The sequence below is a fragment of the Myotis daubentonii genome, chromosome 9 (genome assembly GCF_963259705.1).
Source record: "Myotis daubentonii chromosome 9, mMyoDau2.1, whole genome shotgun sequence".
In the NCBI taxonomy this organism is placed as follows: Eukaryota; Metazoa; Chordata; class Mammalia; order Chiroptera; family Vespertilionidae; genus Myotis; species Myotis daubentonii.
Window position 1 is genome coordinate 57,976,901 of NC_081848.1, and position 22,088 is coordinate 57,998,988.

At 39.3% G+C, this 22,088-nt stretch overlaps 1 protein-coding gene across 2 annotated transcripts in view; it reads left to right on the forward strand.

The window, feature by feature from the left end:
• NELL1 (neural EGFL like 1) overlaps positions 1 to 22,088 on the forward strand; it is a 705,206-nt gene that overhangs the window by 130,337 nt on the left and 552,781 nt on the right. For both annotated transcript variants that reach the window (XM_059709145.1, XM_059709146.1), the window contains exons 5-7: positions 3,854 to 3,950; positions 20,442 to 20,514; positions 21,949 to 22,031. In XM_059709145.1, coding sequence (XP_059565128.1) covers positions 3,854 to 3,950; positions 20,442 to 20,514; positions 21,949 to 22,031 — 253 coding nt within the window. The remainder of the gene's footprint in view (positions 1 to 3,853; positions 3,951 to 20,441; positions 20,515 to 21,948; positions 22,032 to 22,088) is intronic.

Below are 22,088 nucleotides of genomic sequence, written 5' to 3' on the forward strand. Positions count from 1 at the left end.
CTTAACCATTCCAATTCTCTTAAGAAAACAGTAGCATAGTCTTTATGTGAAACTTTAAGTTTGTCTGTATCCTTGGCTAATAGATATAGAATTGTTTTGCGTGTGTGTATTTTTAGTTCACACAACTTATAGACCCTTTGGCTTTTAACTCTACTTTTAAAACTTTTTTATTTTAACATAATTTTAATTTTACCGAAGTATTTTAAGAATGGCACAAAAAACAATCATAGGCTCTTTGCCCAGGTTTTGCTTTCTCTCTTTCAAAATAATAATGTGTGTGTTTATACATGTGTGTACTTACATATATACACATTGTTAATTTGAGAGTAAGTTGCAAACATTATGACCCTCTACCCCAAATACTTTAGTGTGTATTTCCTAAGAACAAGACATTTACTTAAAGGTACACCACCCAGTTCTCAAAATCAAGACATTGAGCATCAATACAATACTGTTATATAACCTACAGTTCCCATTCAAATTTCACCAATTTTCCCATTAATGTTCTTTATGGGACTTTTTCCCCCTGCCCCAAGATTCAATCTAGGATCCAGTCTTGTATATCATTTTTATGTCTCTAGGGTCTCTTTTAATCAGCAACTGTTTCTCAGCCTGTCTTTATTTTTCATGACACTGACATTTTCAAGAGCACAGGCAGTTATTTCGTGAAATGTCCCTCGAATTGGGTTTTCTGATACTTCGTCATGATTAGATTTCCCCGGTGTGGTGAATATATATATATATAATGTTTTTAAGCTCTCCACATTCTGCTATATCCGTATCTAGTTTTTTGGCTCTGCTTGCTGCATGGACTTCTCTAGTGAAGACTGCCTCTTGGAATGAATTTGGGACTGCTGGGAAGGTAGCAGCCAGCAGGATTATTTTGCAGGGATCAATCAGGCAGGGCTCCTAATGGGAACTGTGACACTGGAAATTGACTTGCCTCTTTAACACAGGTTTGTGGGTCACTGCCCTGCCTTAGCTGACAGTGGGTGGACGCAGATGTTTGCGTCTATGTCACATATGGTTACTCTGGTTGTGGAAGACAGGGCAGGTCAGGAAGTTAAGTTTTGATCATTCTTTCATTGGTGTACTTACTACACATTGAGGAAGGGCCTGCTCTGCTCATTGGAAGTCTCCATCTCATGTATTGTAAAACCAAAGAGTGTCGGCATTGAAGACTCCTCATCACCCTGACAGATGCAAATGTTTTCAAATAGTTTGTGACAACATTTTCAATTGATTAGTAAGACAGCCATATCAAAAATTCTGCCTCTTCCCCTCAGCACAGTGACTTCATTTCTCTCTGGCTGCCTCTGAAATTCACCAACATTGAACATAATTTTTGCATCATTATCTCCATAGTGCATAAATAATTTTGCATCCTACTTTCCCCCAGTGAAAATTATTTTGCGTGCTTTCCCATATTTCACAGCCTGCATATTTATCACTCTTAATGACTGTAGTAAATTCTATCAAGCTCATCTACTCTAACTTATGCATTTCTCTCCTGTTGTAAATTTGTCTTCTTCCTAATTTTAGGAAAAACTTTTCTTAAGGAAGTGTATAGCAGATTCTTTTGTTAAAGCAGTTTTGATAAACTATTTTATTTAACAGGGCTCATTCTAACAGACAAAATACTGGCTGAATTCTTGTGGCGAGAGCCCAGCCTGTCTTTTTAAAGGAAACTTATTTTTGTTTACTTATGTCTTGAGCCTCCATTTATAACAAAAATATAATTAGTAAAGAAGGACCTGATATATGTAGAGCCTTGTCAGGTGAATGCCTTGCATGGATAGTTAGGAAACAGCATGCTTCTGTGGGGAATAGCGGAGTCACGGGTGATGCGGCTAAGATACTAGGCTGTGGCGTGACAGCTCCCGGCTGTAAGAGTCTTGCACTCATGCACCTACCTTGAAACAGCTGGACAGTCTTTCAGTTCTTCCACTTGCCCTCTGAGAGTTGCTGAAGGAGCCCGTCCTCCTCTAGCCATGGTCAGCCAGCCAGGGCCATCTCAGCAAGGAAGACTGAGCAGCTGGTAGACCTCTGGACCTACCTGGTGATGACTCCTCCTGCAGCTGTTCTGAGCAAGAACTGGAGAATGCAAGGAATGGACAGGGCCATCAGGGTGCACTGAATTTCACAGATGATCACTCTGTCTTTCCCCACCCAGAATCTTCTGAGCATCTAAGAACAAGTTCAGTTCTCGGGCAAGCTTGTCCTTCCTCTACTCAGCACCCAGGTGCTGGGAGGTCCATGCCAGGGGTGGGTGGAGGCCTGTGATCTGCTGGTGGAGGCAGGGATGATATCTAAAGGGATCACAAATCTAAACATTTGTGACTGACTAACTGGGGTGTGGTAGGGCAGGACAGCAGAGATAATTCTGTTGTTTAGTAGGTACCTTCAAAGATCCTGGGATTGCTGTCTCCTCTGTATTAGTCATATGTCTTCACTGATCATATCATATATGAAGATTTTGTTTACGCACAAAATTTTACCTTATTTCTTTTTGCTCCATAAGGGCAGGACTTTGTGTGTGTGTGTGTGTGTGTGTGTGTGTGTGTGTGTGTGTGTGTGTGTGTGTGTGTTTTAAATATATTTTATTGAATTTTTACAGAGAGGAAGGGGGAGGGATAGAGTTAGAAACATCGATGAGAGAGACTAACATCGACCAGCTGCCTCCTGCACACTCCCTACTGGGGATGTGCCCGCAACCAAGGTACATGCCCTTGACTGGAATTGAACCTGGGACCCTTCAGTCTGCAGGCCAATGCTCTATCCACTGAGCCAAACCAGTTAGGGCTGTATATGTGTTTTATTGCTGTATCTCTTGTTGCTTCATGTGGAGCTCAGACCATAAAAGTGCTCAATAGTTGCTTTTTGGATGATGATTTCAAGAGCTTGATTTAGCAGACTAAGCCTATTGTGATCTGAGCAGCTGCTACTCACATGTGTAAAGGGGTATAGCCGGTTACCTTAGAAATGAGTAGCAGCTAAATAAACCAAGCTAGGCAGAAGTAGTATAAAAGGAAGTACATGGGCTTTGGAAGCAGGCAGCTGGAGATTCTCATCCCAACTCCACTACTCTCTGGCCCTTTTACATTCCCTGAACCTCAGCTTTCCCACCTGTAACATGGATAAAAGTACTTTACTCACAGAGTTAGCGGAATGTTCAATGCTCACAGTAGACACTCCCTGACAAAGGATGAAGACAGAAAGCCGCGAGGGGCCCAGGTAATGTGTCCAGGTGTTAGAAGAGGTCACTGAGAAGATTGGACTGCTGGGTGACCCACAGGCTGGGCCTGGGCAATTTAGAGGCTCCTCCCCTGTCCCCTATCCTTAGAATGTACATTCCATCCACTGTTCCCATACTAGGAGCCACTCAAGCATGTAGCCCTGAGAGAGTAGTGTGTGATTGAGGCATCTGGATCCTATACATGTCTGAAACCCATTAAGGCCTCTATATAAACTTAAGATTTTGGCAGGTGGGTGTGGAGATCTCCTCTGTGGCCACCCAAGACAAGCCTCCTATGTAAGTTCTCTTGCTTAAAGAAACTGCCACCTATCAATCCGGAGTGGTTTGCCTCTTTCTTCAGTCTCTCCTTGCCCTCTGTGTATGGGAGCCCATTTTTAATTTCATCCAGGGAACTCCTGAGGTTGTGAAATAACACCAAGTGTTGTCAAGAAATGTACGTCTGCATTCAGGTTACCTACCCGTCATTTCAAACATGCCACACATTGGCTCCATCTCCCCATAGCAGAAGCTATTGCTGTGAGTCCTTCAAGCAGCGTGTGTACGGTTCAGTTCTGCAGTGAGCCTCTCTATTAGTAACTGTGTTCTTTGCCCCTACAGGATTTATGAACGTGTGATAGACCCTCCTGAGACCAACCTTCCCCCAGGAAGCAACTTATGGCTTGGTCAGCGCAACCAAAAGCATGGCTTATTCAAAGTAAGGACTGCATTCTACTTCTGTGCTTTTTTTTTTTTAAAAAAAAAATATTTTACTGATTTTTCACAGAGAGGAAGGGAGAGAGATAGAGAGTTAGAAACATCAATGAGAGAGAAACATCGATCAGCTGCCTCCTGCACATCTCCCACTGGGGATGTGCCCTAACCCAGGTACATGCCCTTGACCGGAATCCAACCTGGGACCTTTCAGTCCACAGGCCGATGCTCTATCCATTGAACCAAACCGGTTTCGGCTTCTGTGCTTTTTTATGTGTTGATGTGAATGAAATAATTTAATCTTCATGATTTTCTGAAGTAGGTGCTTTGAAACTCTCTGTGAGGCAGAGAGTAATGGGACTTGCCTAAGGTCACACAGTTCACTGTGGTGCCAGGTATGAATGATGCAGAATATAAATGATCCTCACAATGTTTTTCAAACTAATTCTTAAGGTTATCTTTAAGTTCGTTTTCATTCTCAGAATATATATTAAATCATTTTTGGGGTGATTTTTATGTATACAATAGGAAACAAATATCAGTATCTAGGAGTGTTGATTTTCTTGTCTATAAAGAGGACAGTACAATGACTGCATTATTGTACTTTATAAAAACGTAAGGATACCATGTTGAAATGAATTGAAGAAGTTAAAAACATCATGAAATTTTAAGATAGTCTTGTTCTTCAGTAGAATGGCAGAATTTTGCTTCTGGCAATATGGTAAACTAGATATTTTAACAATCCTTGTACTTCACAATGCCTCTAAATGCTGGATAAAACAGAACAAAATCTTTTAAGATTTATCATTGCAATTCTACAAAGGGAGATTCATAGGGGCCAAATATATGGAGGGAAATGAAAACCAGAGGGATGTCTGCCAATACCAGGAATTTAGAGACTTCAGTTTATTTCCCATTTATTTTTCCAACTTTATTGAGATATAATAAACCTATAGCACTGTGTAAGTTTAAGGTGTATGATTGGTTCATATGTTAAACTTATATATTGCAAAATGGTTACCACCATAGCGTTAGCTAATATCACCATCTTGTAATTGCTATTTCTTCTTTATGGTGAGAATATTTAAGATCTAGTCTCTTAGCAACTTTCAAGTATATAACACAATATTTTTAACTATAATCACTATGCTGTCTGTACATTAGATACCCAGAATGAATTCATATGATAACTGGAAGCGTGTACCCTTTGATCAACTTCTTCCCATTCCCTCCTCCTCTAGACCCTGGCAACCACCATCTACTCTCTATGAGTTCAGCTTTTTTGATTCCACATATAAATGGTATTATACAGTATTTGTCTCTCAGTCTGACTTATTTGACTTCACATAATCCCCTCAAAGTACATTCATGTTTCCTTTCTGGTGGCTGAATATTATCTGTCTGTCATCTATCTATCTATCTATCTATCTATCTATCTATCTATCTATCTTCATCATCATCATCATCATCTAGCTATCATCTATCCATCCATCCCTCCCACTTCTTTATCCAGTCATCTATTGACAAACATTTCGGTGATTTCTATGTCTTTGCTATTGTGAATAATGCTGTAATGAATATGGGGGTGCAGAGATCTCTTTGAGGTAGTGATTTCATTTCCTTTGGCTGTACATTCTGTAATATGAATCTACCTAGAAGTGGGATTGCTGGATCAAATGGTAGTTTAATTTTTTGAGAAAATTCAATACCACTTTCTATAGTGGCTGTACCAATTTACATCCCCACCAACAGTGCAGAAGGGCTTCCTTTTCTCCACACCCTTGTGAAAACTTATCCATTGTCTTTTTGATGTTAACCATGTTAGCTGGTATGAGGTGATATCTCATGTGGTTTCATTTGCATACACCTGATGATTTACCTCTTGATTCTATTTCTTTGGTTTGTGTGTCTTTTTATGTCTGTATTATACTGTTTTTATTAGCATAGCTTTGTAGTATAGTTTGAAATCAGGAAGTATGATGCTTCCAACTTTGTTCTTTTTTCTCAGGATTACTTTGTTACTTTAGGGTCTTTTGTGGTTCCATACAAATTCTAGGATTGTTGTTTTTTATTTCTTTGAAAAATGGCATTTGAATTTTGATTGGGATTGGATTGGATCTATAGATTTCTTTGGTTAGTATGGACATTTTAACAATATTAATTATTCTGATCCATGAACATGGGATATCTTTCCATTTGTTTGATAAAAGACGTGAGAAGACACAACATATTGCAGTATTCAATGTACAAATCTTTTACCTTCTTGGTTAAATTTATTCCTGAGAATTTTATTGTTTTTGATGGTATTGCAAATGGGATCATTTCTTTATTTCTTTGTCACATATTTTATTGATAGTGTATAGAAACAAAGTAGATTTTTGTATCTGGTTTTGTGTTCTACAATTTCACTGAATTAATAGATTAGTTATAAAGTTTTTAAATAGAATCTTTAGGATTTTCCATATATAAGATCATATTATCTGCAAACAAGAAAACTTTACTTCTTCCTTTCAAATTTGAATGCCTTTTATTTCTTTTTCTTGCCTAGGACTTCTAGTACTATGTTGAATAGGCATATCAGAGTGGGCACCCTGTCTTTTTCCCTATCTTAGAGGAAAAAGCTTTCAGCTTCTCACCACAGAGTATGATGTTAGTTGTGAGCATATCATATGTAGCCTTTATTATGTTGAAGTTTCTCCCCTTGCCCAATATGATGATAATTTTTATCATTAAATCATGTTGTGTTTTGTCAGATGCTATTTATGAATCTATTGAGATGATCATGTGATTTTTGTTTTTCATTCTATTGTGGTATATAACATTTATTCATTTGCATATCTTGAACCATCCTTAAATATCAGAGATAAATCTCCCTTAATCATGGTGTATGATCTTTAATGCACTCTTGAATTAACTTTGCTTATATTTTGTTGAAAATGTTGGCACCTGTAGTTATCAGGGTTATTGCCCTGTAGTTTTCTTTTCTTGTAGTGTTCTTATTTGGTTTTGGTGTCAAGGTTTCTTAACCAATAGCCATTTTATTTAGCTGGCACTTCTTTGCATTGATTGGATGATTTTCCTGGTCTGGCTGGCTATACTGATATCCATTGGGCTCTTTCATGTGTCTGTAGTCAATTTACAGGTCAGCAGGTGGCAGGATGACCTAAGCCTCTTTTCAGGACTGGTAGTAGTCTGGCTGTTGACTGGCTTCAGTTCTTTTCCAGATGGTCTGCCATCCTCTAGTGGTCTAGCTCAGGCTTATCCATATGGCAGTCTTGAGGTTTCAAGTACAAGAAGAGAGGATGCACTAATCCTCTTCAATGCTCTATTTGCTTGGTCACATTTGCTAATAATTTACTACTCAAAGCAAGTTCTATGGCCAAATGCAGTCAAGGAGTAAAGATATAGACTCCATCTCTTGAAGAATGATTTTGCAATATTGTTTTGCAAGGATATGGATGCAAAGAGGAGGAGAAGTGTTGACCATCTTAATTATGGAACCCAGATCTCAAATACCCCAGCCCCAACAGTCCTGCAGATCTCCTTTCCTCAGTCAGAGGCTTTCCCTGTCCCAAGGGTCACGGCTGGATGCCGCGGGGTTTCCCTCTGACCCTCTGGGCTCAGAGATCTGGCAAACTTTCCCGCCAAGATCTCTGGTTTTCACCTTTCCAGGGGAGCTCTGTCCTTCCAGGCTGCAAACTGTCTCACCAGCTGAGTCTCCTTCGCCAATTCGGGGTGGATGTTATTCGTTTCAGCTGCTCGTTCTATTTGCTCAGGGATAAGCCTTGGGACACGTCTACCTATCCCGCCGCCATCTTTTCTCTCCCAGTGTTGACCATTTTAATAATCTCTCACACCAATCAAGATAAATTGAAAGACAGCCATGCCTAGACATCTTAGTGAAATAGCAGAATCCCAAAGATACAGAGAATATCTTAAAAGTAGCCAGTTTGAAAAATCAAAATTTCCACAAAAGAGTAACAAAGATTGAATAGCTGTCTTTTAAAGAGTAAAAGCAGAAACCCAAATATAATAATAAGAGTTTTCAAAGTTTTGAAATAAAATAACTCCCAAATGTATTTGTATATATCCAGCTTAATTATTATTTGAGAATGAGTGTGAAATAAAGACCTTATAAACAAATAAAACTTTTAGTTTATGACCAATAGATCTTCATTAAAGAAGAAAGACATATAATGCAAGGAGAACTGGTGAATACATTGTTGAGAGCATACACAAACTGGAAAATCATTGTTTGATTAAATAATAGTTTTTATTTAACCATCATAATAATAATGTCTAATTAAAAATAGGTGTATTTTGAAAATAAATATTAGATAATAATAATAGGGGATGATCTGATGTAAAGTGTTACAAGGCCTTGTTTTGGTAAGAAAAATTAGTACAGAAATTGATTAATTGTAGACTTTAAGTTTGCATATTAAAAATATAAATTAACACTGAAAAAACAGATAGTGTTTAACTTTCAAATTTAATTATGAGAGAATGAGAGGACTTCTTAAAAAATTCTGCCAACACAAATTAAGGCAAGAGGAGAGAAAATGCTGTCTATAATACAGCAGATGTAATTCCATTTCATAATATTTATTATCAGATTTAAGTAATTTATACTCAGTGCTTAAAGTCAAAGTATTTTATTGGATTCATAAGACTCAAATTCTGATGTATATCTATAATAATAAAAGTGTAATATGCAAATCAACTGAAGGGCCAAATAGCGAATGACCATCCCGATGACCACGTTATGACACCCACTGACGCCAGGCCAGCCAAGGCAGGTGCGATGCAATTGGTCGGGGGCCTATCCATTGCCCCATGATCGCCCCAAAGAGGGAGGCCCAGGCCACCAACTGGTGGGTGGGGCCCCCCTCTGTGGGATGCGATTGATCGCGGGGTTCCGGGACTGTGAGAGGGCGCAGGCCGGGCTGAGGGACCCATCCCCTGAGTGCATGAATTTCATGCACCAGGCCTCTCGTTGTTTATATTGAAACAATTAAAAAATAAGGATTCATAAATGCTGAGAGTGAAGTGGAACAAAGGAGGGAAAAAATAGACCAAATCAAACATGAGAACACTGTAGAATCTCAGGCAATATCAAACTTAAAAGCTGAAGAGTTGCTCACATAATGATAAATAATTCTGCAGGTGCATAAACCTAAAGCATAAGCTGAAAGTAGACATTGCAGTATTTCAGAAGGCTGGGGAAGGATAGTCTTGCTTGTTTATTATTGGTCACTCTTTCTTATAAGCTTTCCTTTGATCATAACTGTTTCTATTTTATTCAGCACATGCTTACAATAGTACCAGGAACATAGTTGGCAGACAGTATACTCTTAAAATGAATGAATGTAATAGCTATGAATTTGTCTTCTTATTGCAAAGTGACAGAGATAGCTCTCAGAATGGTAACGCAGATGACATAGCAAGTTTGCAATATGCATCTTCTCCCTTTTTTCTTATGTGTTTACTGCGCCCTATGTGCTTAACACTATATTATAGAAATGATAGGTGCTTTCTTGGCCTTTTTCAGGATTTCTGTTTCAGTAGGAGTTTGCGATAAAAAGAGGGAGAACAGTTAGTGCTATTATTTATTCCAGCTTGAGGAATTCATGATTCTTTGAAGAGGTAAGGAGCCTTGTGCTTAAGAGCCCACATACCTGATAAAGACAGAAAGCACAAAGGATGTTCATAGACTTGACAGTGATTTTGCTGTAGAGGTGGGTTGTAAGGGTGTGGAAGAGAGTACCAGCAATCATTGAATGAATGCTTTCCATGTTCCATTCCTTGTGTGGCCCTACATATATTGTCTCAGTTAATTACATTCCCCTTTCTGAAAATCCTAATGAGGTAGCTGTTATTATCCCAATTATATAATCTCTCTGTAGGACTCAGAGAGATTAAGCTATTTGCCAGTCTAAGTGATGGAAGTGGGATTTAAGTTTAGGCCTTTTTTATTTCAGTCTTTGCTCATTCATCCAAACTGTCATTTAATAATTTCATTCAATAAACGTTTTTTTTGTTTTTTTGTTTTGTTTTGTTTTGTTTTTTTTTTTTAGGATCTTGCTTACTATGTGCTAGTCACTGTGTTAGATGGTGGTGACATTTCACATAACTCCAGCATGTTCCATGGTGGAGGCAGACCCTATTGTCTTTTTCAAGGGCTTCGGCTCAAAGGAATAGGTCAGTGATGGCGAACCTATGACACGTGTGTCAGAGGTGACACGCGAACTCATTTTTTTTGGTTGATTTTTCTTTGTTAAATGGCACTTAAATATATAAAATAAATATCAAAAATATAAATCTTTGTTTTACTATGGTTGCAAATATCAAAAAAATTCTATATGTGACACGGCACCAGAGTTAAGTTAGGCTTTTTCAAAATGCTGACATGCCGAGCTCAAAAGGTTCGCCATCACTGGACTAGGTGGTCCCAGGGAGAAGCATCAGAAGGGATGGTGTTTCCACACTGTCTGTCCCCCTAGGAAGCAATGTGAATCTCTTTGCTCCCCAATAGGAGTAGCCTAATATAATGGCTCTTTAGAAGGGAACCTTTCAAAATTCCTCTCCCCTTTAGAGTCCTGTATGTCCGGCAGTGCTCTGGCCATCCTTTGGTGAGCTGAGATGGCTAGGCTTGGGAAAAATATGTCAGTGTCTCATTACAGAAATTATCTCGATCAATTTAATGCCCCTGTAAAAGAGGCAGCCCTGCTCCGGTGAGTCAGCACATCTTCTGGCTTTTAATATTTATCTTGTAGAAGCTGCCTCCTGGGTCCAACCACTCCTGCTTTATTGCTCCAAAAAAAAAAAAATGCTTATTATGTGTTTTCAGGTTAAAATAGCATTATTCCCCGCTTTAAATATTAACACTTTGCTTCATAGGCAAAGTCAAAGCAAAAACTCCTCACTTGTCAACCCTAATTCCTAGACCCTGGTGGGTCCTTATGGATCACACAGTAAAAGTGCTGCTGATTGCTCTGGCCATTTTTGCTCAGTGGTTAGAGCATTAGCCCGGGGACCGAAAGGTTGCAGGTTCGATTCCCCCTCAAGGACACATACCTCAGTTGCAGGCTTGATCCCTGACCCTAGTCAGGGCACATGCGAGAGGCAACCAATCCATGTGTTTCTCTCACATCGATGTTTCTCTCTGTCTGTGTGTCTCTCCCTCTCCCTTTCACTCTCTAAAACTCAGTGGAAAAATATCCTTGGACGAGGACTAACAACAACAAGAACAAAACTGCAGCTGATTGAAGAGCACAGGATGGTGCCTGGCACGTAAGGCATAAGGCTGCTAGCATTAGGTCATTTTTATCAGAGACTCAGAACACAAGCTGGGGATTTGTTTTCACCTTAAAACAGCATCCATTTGAGAACATAGCGGGCTCTTAGTGCTGGGCTTATCTGAATCTTGTCGCAGATTTCCATTATCGGGATGGTTGATTACCACTCAGTTTCTCTTTGATCATTCTGAGCTGATGAGGCTGTGAGTTCCAGAGGGTAAAGAAATAAAGAACAAGTGTAGATGAATTGCAGTGAGTTCAGGATGCTTCGGTGGGTTTGGTCTTCTGGGAGCTTCTAAATAGTTAAAATAGCTGAGATCTCAGGATTTTACAAGGCAAAGCCTTTCCCAGAGCCTAGGCACTCTTCTCCGTGTCTCCCTCGATTTCTCTATCTGTTGGGTGAACTTGGGTCTGAAACCTTTCCCTTACCTGGACATCACCATCTCCTTAACAGCTCAGCTGTCACTGGGAAGTAAAATGGATGACATTTTTTTTTTTTTTAATGCTACAGCTGTTGTTTTTTACCTCAGCTGGTTCTCATGATTCCGCAGATGGTAAACATATGTTTAGAGGCACCTAGAAAAAGCAGCTCTGCCGGATTCCTCCCATCGCTAATTCTCGTTTTTCCTTTCATGCAGAAAGTCCAAGGCGCAGAGCTGGCGAATCTTATACATTTGTAGATTAATATTTCTGTGCATTAAGACTCTGGAAACAGCAGGGCAGCTAATGATATGCTAATGAGCTGACAGTGTTTATTGATCATCATGAAAGTCGACAAATGTCTTTCTTGGCTTTTGTGCAAGATGGAATATTTTAGTAACTGTCTTCAGGGCAGAAATACGTAATTGGTTGCATTTTGAAAATCCTCCTTGCGAGTTTCCTGGAGTCTTACTTTTCATTAGCCTGTTGCCAAAGCGTGGGCCCTTGCCAGTTTATAAACAGAACATGTCTTCATCCCTATATTTACATGCCCTGCAGGAACTCTCCCCGCCCCTTTTCCTTTTGCCTTTCAAAGCAATTTGTTGCAGTGTTTTAGCATACAGAAAAAATACAACCGTTTTCTTCAGTGTAAACAGAGATCTGCAGGGAAATAAGAGCCTTAAAAAAGAATTAGCATGTTTGGTGGGAAAGCTACTTTTATTTGTATCAGAAAGCTCTGAGTCTTAGATGGACTTGCTTAATCTTAGGTATTCCATACATAAAAGGGTAATAATAGCATACTTTTTCTAATCTTTTTAAATTGCATCTTCCTGTATTTCTTGCTGTGAAATGAGAAATGTTCTTGAAACAATGGAAATAATTGGGCATTAGTTCTCCAAACAAAAAACCCATGTAGAACCTATCTGGCGCAAACTTATCTTTCAGCTCCCGGTGAGCTGAGCTTGGGAGGTAGCAGGTGGCAACAGGTGGATGTAACAAAGGGGGAAGCATCCATTTGTCTCCTTCCCATCAGTACTAATAGTAAAAGTTTATTTATTTGGGCTCTGCATCTTAGGGATTTATTTAGCTACTCAGATTGGCTGAGGTTTAGCATTGCACTAATAATGAGGAGATGGATGGTTTAGCAAATTAATAGATTAAATAAGATGGCGGCGGGTGGGGGAGTGTTAAGCTACTTAAAAAGACCTCTGTTTCCCAGTACTGATGGACTGTTTTAGTGAACTGTTAGCATCTAATGCATATAATTCACCATGGACAGTGAGTAGTATCTATCAATTAAGACAATTAAGGTAGGACCTTATTTTGATAATAGGACCTTATTATAGCAACATCTGGTTAGCTCCTGTAGCTCTAAAACTTTCTCAAATGATACATTATTACTTACACATGTTATATAGTGGCCCAGCACTGGTGTTGGAGTTAGGAAACCTATAGTTTAAGGCCAAGGATTAAGGTGGCCTTTAGGAAAGCTACTTAAAGTATTAATGTGCTAGGTTTTTCATAGGTCACATGACCAGGTGATCAGGCCATAGATCAGGCCTCACATCTGTGGTCCTCATTGGGGTTATAACAAGACCGCCTTAGAAGCTTTTGCAAAATATGGTCACTGTCTTTCCTCAACCTCCCCCCAAATTCTGATGTGTTTCTCTAGTTTACATATCAGACTAATAGCCATGAAAATTATATTGTTCAATATTGTATAATTCATAGTTTTCAGGAGTTTGATGCCTCTAAGGTATTTATTGTGCTTTCTCTGTGTTACAATAGGACCTGCAGAGGATACTGAGATAAAAATATATGATATTTGCCTTCATGGTGTTGATAGTTTAGTAATTCTGTGGGTTGCCATTCAGTTTCAAATCAGGAAGATTTTACCCAGTGGATATATTGGATTTAGATGCTGTTTTCACCACTGTGAACTTTTAATGAGTGAACCCTCTTGCTCCCAAAGAAACAAATGATTGACAGTAAAGCAGGGGTTTTTCAAAGTGACCTTTCATCTGAGTCATTGGGGACAGCCTTAAAATTGGAGATTCCAGTCCGGCTGTCATGGCTCAATGGTTGAGCATCCACCTATAAACCAGGAGATCATAGTTCAATTCTCAATCAGGGCATATGCCCAGATTGTAGGCTGGATCCCCAGTGCAGGACATGCAGGAGACAGCTGATCAATTATTCTAATTACTGATGTTTCTATCTCTTTCTCCATCTCCCTTCCTCTCTAAAATCAATAAAAACATATATTAAAAAAATAAAAATGGAGATTCCTGAAAACATCACCACAGTCCAGTTTTGGAATACTTCTATTACTCCAAAAAATTCTTCATGACTGCTTACAGTCAATCCCCATTCCCCTCTCCAGCCCTCAGCAAGCAATGATCTGCTTTCTATATCAAGTTATATCTTTTCAAGACATTTTCTATAGTAAATGGAATCATACAATGCGTAGTCTAATGTGTCTCTTTTCCTTAGCATAACAGTTTTAAAATTTTTTCACATATGCATCAGAGCCCTTTATTCCCTTTCTAAAATGGATGAATTAATAGTATGTAACGTAGATGTTAATAAAGTTATGAAACATTTTTAAAAATGGAGATTCCGAACCACGGCATCCAGTGATCATCTCAAGCATTGCGACTGCGTGGACTCGGACAAGCATTGCGACTGCGTGGACTCGGACAAGCCCTGCTCCTCCTCACGGAAAGGTCAGATTTCACCTAAAGGTGCAGTTTGCAATCCAGGTTGGAGAGAGGAACACGCGCAGGGGGAACTCTGTGCCCCACAAAGTCCACGGCCATGGGGGCCAGCGTGATCTGTGAATTTGGAAGGGATCCCGCAGGGCTGCTGGCAGAAGGGAACTCTAAAACTAAGCCCATAGCTGGATTGGGTGCAAAAAGGCAGCCTCGGATTTTGCCAGTGTGCCGGCTGCTTAGTGCCAGGGTAGAGAGGACATGCGGAAGAGACTGTGCACAGAGCTGGACAGTGGAGGGTTGCCAGTTCATGCACCTTCTCAGGCTCTTTTTCTTTTTTCTCTCTCCCCCTTAAATCTTTGCATTTGATTATTAAACCCAATACATAGGATCGCCCAATTGGGGTCACTCACAGAGAGTGCAGGGGAAAGTTGTTTTTGTGGAATCTGGGAGTCAGAGCGGGGAGTAACGATCAAAGAACCAGTTCTGGGGCAGTCAGCTCTCCCAAAACCTAACTACTGGCCAGAGAGGACTTATAGTCTTGGAGGTCAATCCAGAAACACTGCCACCCAGGGGCTGAACCACAAACTGACACTTCTGTAAATACAAATAAAGGCAGTCTGGGAAACAAATACTGCCTGCTTTAAAATCAGGACTGTGGTTTACAACACGGAGGAACAGTGTATCGCAGGGAACTTCAACACTCTCCTGAATACCTGACAGGACTAAGGCGTGCCAAACAGAAGAGTAGAGGAATTGAAGGACCTTCACTACAGCACATTTTTTTTTCACCTTTTACTCAAGAAACTGATTTTTTTTTCTTTTTTCATCACCTGATTTTACCTTTTTAATTACTACAATTTTATTTTTAACCAGTATTATTACTACTACCATTTTACCTTTTTCTGTAGTGTCATTTTATTTTCTCTTTATTTTATTTTGGGATTAGTGTTCTACATTCTATTTTCATCTTTCCTTTAGCATCATTTTACTCTACCTCAACTTTACCTTTACGCCAAAACTCTCTTCCTCACGTTTCCCTTTTGTTGTCCTGTTTCTCTTACCCTATTCCTGCTTTAGATTTTCCCTATTCCTTCTTTTTACCCCCTATTAAATTTTCACCCTACTTATATATCTAATTTCCAATCCCCTGCTCTAAATCCATATACACCTCTCTCTTCTCTTTCTTCACTATCCAAATTTTTTTTCTCTCTCTGTCGTTTTGTTGTTGTTTGCTTGATTGTTGAGTATATTGGTTTTTTTTTTAAATGCTTGTTTGTGAGATTGTTTTTCTTTTTCTTTTTCTGTTGGGTTTTTTCCCCCGGTTATTTTTTTGCTTCTGTGTTCCCTTGCCTCACTTGATATTAGTTGTTGTTTGTAGTTTGCATTCATCTCTAGGGATCTGTTGCTGGAATTTGTTGGGATTAGTGGCTGTTCTATTGGAGTTTTCTCCCCATATAAATAGTTTCTTCCCCTCTTCTATTTCATTCTCTTTCTCTTTTTTCTTTTTCTCTTCTTTCTTCCTTATCTCCTAATTCTCTTTGCTCTGGTGGTCACCTTTATTTGGGGTTATTAGTATTGTGAATACATTTGTGTTCAGTTCCTTGTGTGTTGTGCCTTGTTGTGTTGTATTTTGTGCCTTTAAATCAATGCAGCAGAGAGAGAACTACATAACCAAACACCTGGAGAAGAGAGATCATGGGGAGACAAAGAAACAGCCCACATATGAAAGAAAAACAGGCATCACCAGAAAAGGAAGTAAACGAAATGGAGGCAATGGAGGCAAGCAACCTGTCAGAGAAAGAATTCAGAGAAATGGGCATAAGGTGGATGAAAAGTATGGAAGACAAATTCAACAATATGTATAAAAACCAAGAGGAAATGAAAAATGACATTACTGCTATAAAGAACTCAGTAGAAAGCATCAACAGTAGACTAGAAGAAGCAGAGGACCGCATCAGTGAGCTAGAAGACAAGGTAGGAAAAAATACCCAAGCAGAGCAGCTTCTAGAAAAAAGAAATTAAAAAAGCAAGAGGAGCCGAAACCAGTTTGGCTCAGTGGATAGAGCGTCGGCTTGTGGACTGAGGGGTCCCAGGTTCGATTCCGGTCAAGGGCATGTACCTGGGTTGCGGGCACATCCCCAGTAGGAGATGTGCAGGAGGCAGCTGATCGATGTTTCTCTCTCATCGATGTTTCTAACTCTCTGTCTCTCTCCCTTCCTCTCTATAAAAAATCAATAAAATATATATATAAAAAAAGTTGACACTTAAAAAAAAAAAAAGCAAGAGGAGAGCCTAAGAGAACTTTGGGACAACACAAAATGAAACAACATCCGCATAATAGGTGTGCCAGAAGGAGAGGAAACTGAGCAAGGAATAGAAAACCTGTTTGAAAAAATAATGACAGAAAACTTCCCTGATATAGGGAAGAAAAAACTCACACAAATACAAGAAGCTCACAGAGTCCCAAACAAAATGAACCCCAAAAGACTGACGCCAAGGCACATTATAATTAAATTGACAAACACCAACAACAAAGCAAGAATCTTAAAAGTGGCCAGAGAGAGACAGAAAGTTACCTACAAAGGATCCCCCATCAGACTAGCGACTGATTTCTCAACAGAAACACATCAGGCAAGAAGGGAATGGAATGAAATATATAAAGTCATGCAAAGGAAGGGTCTGAATCCAAGAATACTGTACCCAGCAAGGCTATCAATCAAAACTGAGGGTGAAATCAGGAGCTTCACAGACAAAAAAGGACCACGGGAGTTTATTACCACCAAACCAGCAATGTAAAAATGGAGATTCCTGGACCTCCTCCTATCTCACTAAAACAGAATCTGGGAGTTGACCCAGGAATCAGAATGTTAAATACTCAAGGTGATTCTTAAGAAACTCAACTTTTGAGAAACATTGCTCTGATGAATGATATGAAATCAAGCTTAAGTCTGAATAAATGAGATCAAATGAGGTCAACTAATATACACTCAACCAGAGCTGCATTTAACACATTGTGTGCGGGAAACGTATTTATACGTTTTACATTGACTGGTAGTAGAGCGCGGGACATGTATTAATACGTTTTTTATGGACTAGCGGTAGAATGTGGGTAACGTATAAATACGTTTATTTTTATACTTTTTTATTGCTCTAAAGGGATGCTAACATGCATATATACGAATTCCAAAGGACAAAATTTGGGTCTCTAACACATACAATGGTGGATTATGTATGTACTTCCAGATATAACGGTAATCAATCTATTCAACTGCAAAAATGGCCCATGCCACCTGTTAGCGCGCGATAAAAACTACCTGCAAACAATGTGTTAAGTGTAGATACATTTGAAGTTAAATAAGGAGAACTAATAGAAATTCTACCTTTTGATCCCTTATTTCATTATTATTATTATTATTATTTTTTTTTGGAGAAATTACAGTGCTTGAAGGCAAATTTTTATCTATAGAAATCCTCATAGATGATTTTTCTGGGAGAAATAAGGCTGATAGAGCTACTTTGTAGTTTTATACTGAATAAAATGCCCTTCTTGGGGGTCGTTTTGTAAGGAAAACTACATAGTTCACAAATGTCCCTTTTACTGACAAATGCCCATGCTCTGAATAGACCATACGGCAATTCAATGCAACACCTTTGGGTTCTTCTTCTGGGGGAGGTGCTGGAATACGCGCACAGGTATGTCTTCACGTGCATACACACGTGCACTCGGACTTCTCTGGGTTACATTTGGTGTTTGCGCAATAGATTGCCACCCTTCTTTTAATCCAGCATGGAATTAGACCCAGTCAAATAAATTAACATTCCATCTTGATTTGTTTGGCAAGAACACATTTCCATGTAATTTGTGGGCTGACCCTCATGACCTCCCCTTAGAAAAAACAAACCAAGTGCTTTGAGTTTTTGCATTAATGGGCACTGAGAAGCTGCCAGCCCTTATTTCTGTTTTTGTTCAAGTCAACATCATTGACCTTTACCTAATGACCGGTGCAACACACAAGCGCATGCCAGAGATTCATAGTGGAAAAAGAGAGAGGTGAGGAGGGAGGCAGGTGGAAGAAAGGTGTGAGAGAGGCAATTTGTAATGTACAATGGAACAAAATCAGCAGTCACTTTTTAAAAAGCAAAAGTGCTGTTGTGTACTATATTATGTTGCTATAGAATGAGTGGGTGGAGTATCTTTTTCAAATGTGTTTTCCATTTGTTTTTGGAAAGGTCATTGATACCACCATATATGTATTCCAGGTTTCTGAGTGCCTTTCTGTGGCTGATAAAAATAAGAATGATTTAGGATCTTGCAACAAACAGATAATAGATGTACCTGATCCTTTCCTGGTCATGTGCTTTCACCATTTCCTCATCACCTCAGAAGACCAAACATCCTGGTCTGCCTGGGACCCACTCAGTTTAGCACTGAAATCCCTAAGTCTTAGGAAAACCCACATAGTCAGTCATTCTAAATGCATTCGTATTCAACCTGATTAGACAGATGTTTTCTACTGTGACATTCAGTTTCCTATGATGGTCTGTTCTCTGGCGGAAATCTACAGCCTTTTGTGTCCTTGATTCCCTTTTTCATTTACCTTGAAAGGTAGCAAATGCACAGAGATCTATTTCAGTTTAGTCACTTGTTTCATTGAGTGCTGGGAGGATCTTTAGCTGTTGCATAAGCATTTCTCCTTCCAGATGAAGTATCTAAAGCTCAGAGAAGATGGATCTTATTGTCTGAGTTCACCCAGTTGACCATACACAGATCTAGAACTTGAACGCAGATCCTCTGGCTTCCAATCCCGTGCTGCTCTCAAAGTTCTCAAATGTGCTTGAAAGATACCCTGTCCTCTTAAGGGAGTGAATTTACTTTGGCAAAACTGAGCAACATCATACCAGAAAGAAGCGGATGCACTCAGATTACACTCCAGTCATTGCTTCCTGGAATTCTCCTGCAGGAGATTCTGACTCCTGTTGAGGAGCAGAGGCAGGGACTTCTCCCCAAGGTGAGGCTGGCTCCTCCTCATAGTCATAAGCACTGCATTATCCATGAAGAGGAAGAGGTCAATACTACATGTATCTCACTCTGAGGAAGAGGTCCTCTGATCCTGTTACTTCTATTAATATTTCCAATTAATATTTTATCCTGAAAGAATAAGCAGAAAACAGCATGTACTGACTATCATCTGCTGTTTAGAAAATGAGCACATGCGTGTTAAATGTTACTTCCTCTGAAAGACTTGCACACTATCTTACGCCTATATTTTATTTATAGATTGAGCTCAATATTCTGAATCAGCTTCCCCATTTACCATCTGTTCTGTAATATCTCTTCCATCAAATCAGTTGAAAAACAAGAAACACCCACTTAGAAACAGAATCTTTAAATTCAACATGCACACTCCAAAGCCAGGTCATTATTTTCATTGAGAGATAGCAGCCCCAATGAGTTTCTTAAATGAGGGCTGTACTTCCTGAATAAGTTACAGAATTAAAAGTCCACCTTTTTACTCACAGGGAGTTGTTGAGCCATTCTTAAGATTTACCAGCCAACACTCATGTCACTTAAGTAGCTGAGAGCAAAGACTGATCGGAAAATTTCCCATGTCAAATTTATTTTTCCGTGACTAAACGAATCAATAGGAACATTTTAGTTTAATATGTTTCTATTATCTTTTTGCTCCCATGTTAAAAAAATATGCAAATCATGAATATTTAATGATCCAGGATGATTAGGGCATTGAAGAGAATTTTTATGACTTCAGTGACTTTTCAGTCCCATAGTTAAAGAATATTTATTGATGGATCCTTAGTGTTCTGATGTCTTTTGTCTCAGCCAGTGGTTACTAACTGTAGCTTTCTCAAGATGAATGTACTTTTCGACATTCCTAGAAGAGGACAGTTTCGAGTAGTTCAATGTAGACTAAGGCCAACTCACCTTTTGAATGAGGCTCCCAGTCTTGTTTGAAAAGAATCTCCCCCGCAGAGAACACGTGTCAGGCCCATGTGAACTGCTGGGAACTGTATTATTGACCCCCACCTTTCTCTTCTGTTGCCCAGGGGATCATCCAAGATGGGAAAATCATCTTTATGCCGAATGGGTACATAACGCAGTGTCCGAACCTGAATCGCAGTAAGTAGCAGTTTAAAGCATTTGTAAATTTGTAACATTTTTGTTGATAATATCAGAGAATCAGGTCAGGAAGGATACCTACACACTATGTACAGTGTTGACTGATGAGGTGGTAAGGTTAGTGAAAGAGGCCTTATCTCAGGGTGCTAAATACTTCTCTGTCTTTGAATTTCTAAAAAGCTTATGTATTATTTATAGAATTAAAACTTGAAGGTAAGAAAAATTACATTAGCAGTTTGGGTTCAGTAGTTTGGTACAGAACGATATCCTATATAATAAGAGAGGAATATGCTAATTAGCCATTATGCCCTGGGGAGTAACAACGAAGCATGTCATGACCAGATCACGGATCAGTGGGAGGGTGGGCCAGAGAGGTACAAGTGGGCTGTGGAGAGCTACAGGAGGGGGCAGGGCAGCAAGCTATGGGGGGGGGTGTGAAAGCGGAAGGGGGGCGGGGGGAGCTAAGGAGGGCGAGGCAGCAGGCAGAGAGCTACAGGAGGGCGGCAGCGACCTACTGGCGCACAGATTTGTGTGCAGGGCTACTAGTGTTTAATATAATTATACATATTTTAAAAAGCTATTCTTTTTTGAATTGCTATTTCTTTCATCTAATTTTGATAGTTGCCAACCTTATTGCTATATTTTACATTTTTTTATTTAAAAACTTTTTAAAACTTGTAGTGAAATTGACTATTTTGTATTAGTTTCAGGTGTACAGCATAGTGGTTAGACAATCATACTTTACAAAGTGTTCCCCCTGATATTTCCAGTACCCAACTGGCACCTCACATAGTTATTACAGTATTTTTGACTATGTTTCTTATGCTGTATTTTATTTTGTTTTTTTTTTTAATATATATTTTATTGATTTTTTACAGAGAGGAAGGTAGAGAGATAGAGAGTTAGAAACATCGATGAGAGAGAAACATCAATCAGCTGCCTCCTGCACATCTCCCACTGGGGATGTGCCCGCAACCCAGGTACATGCCCTTGACCGGAATCGAACCTGGGACCTTTCAGTCCGCAGGCCGACGCTCTATCCACTGAGCCAAACCAGTTTCGGCTGTATTTTATTTTAAAACTATTCTTTAAACTGCTTGACCTGGATTTGAGTTTTCTTTTTCTTCTTCTATGATAATTTACATTTTCACAGTCACCTCTCAATAAAAACAAGGGTTTAATTTTAACTTAAAAATGTCATACTGCCTTTCTCTTCAGTGAGCAGTATTTTTCCCTCCTGTTTCTTCCTGTTGGTTTATTAATAAAAGGGAGAAATCTAGACCTGAAATCCTCTGTGATTTTATGCCAGTTTCAAAGTAACACTTAAACAGAAAAGCAAAAAGCCTTCTACATAGCCAAACAACTACTGTTTTAAAAATGTTCTTTTTTATATTAGCACTGTATCAACATTGGTGTTATCTTTTCTTTATTGAGCCTGCCCAACCTGTAGTGATTTCTTAAGCCTGGTGCAAGGAATAATGGATTTACAAGAGCTTTTGGCCAAGATGACTGCAAAAGTAGGTATCTAAATTTCACCTGTGATGTTTCACTTCTATCGCCGTGCTGTCTGGAAT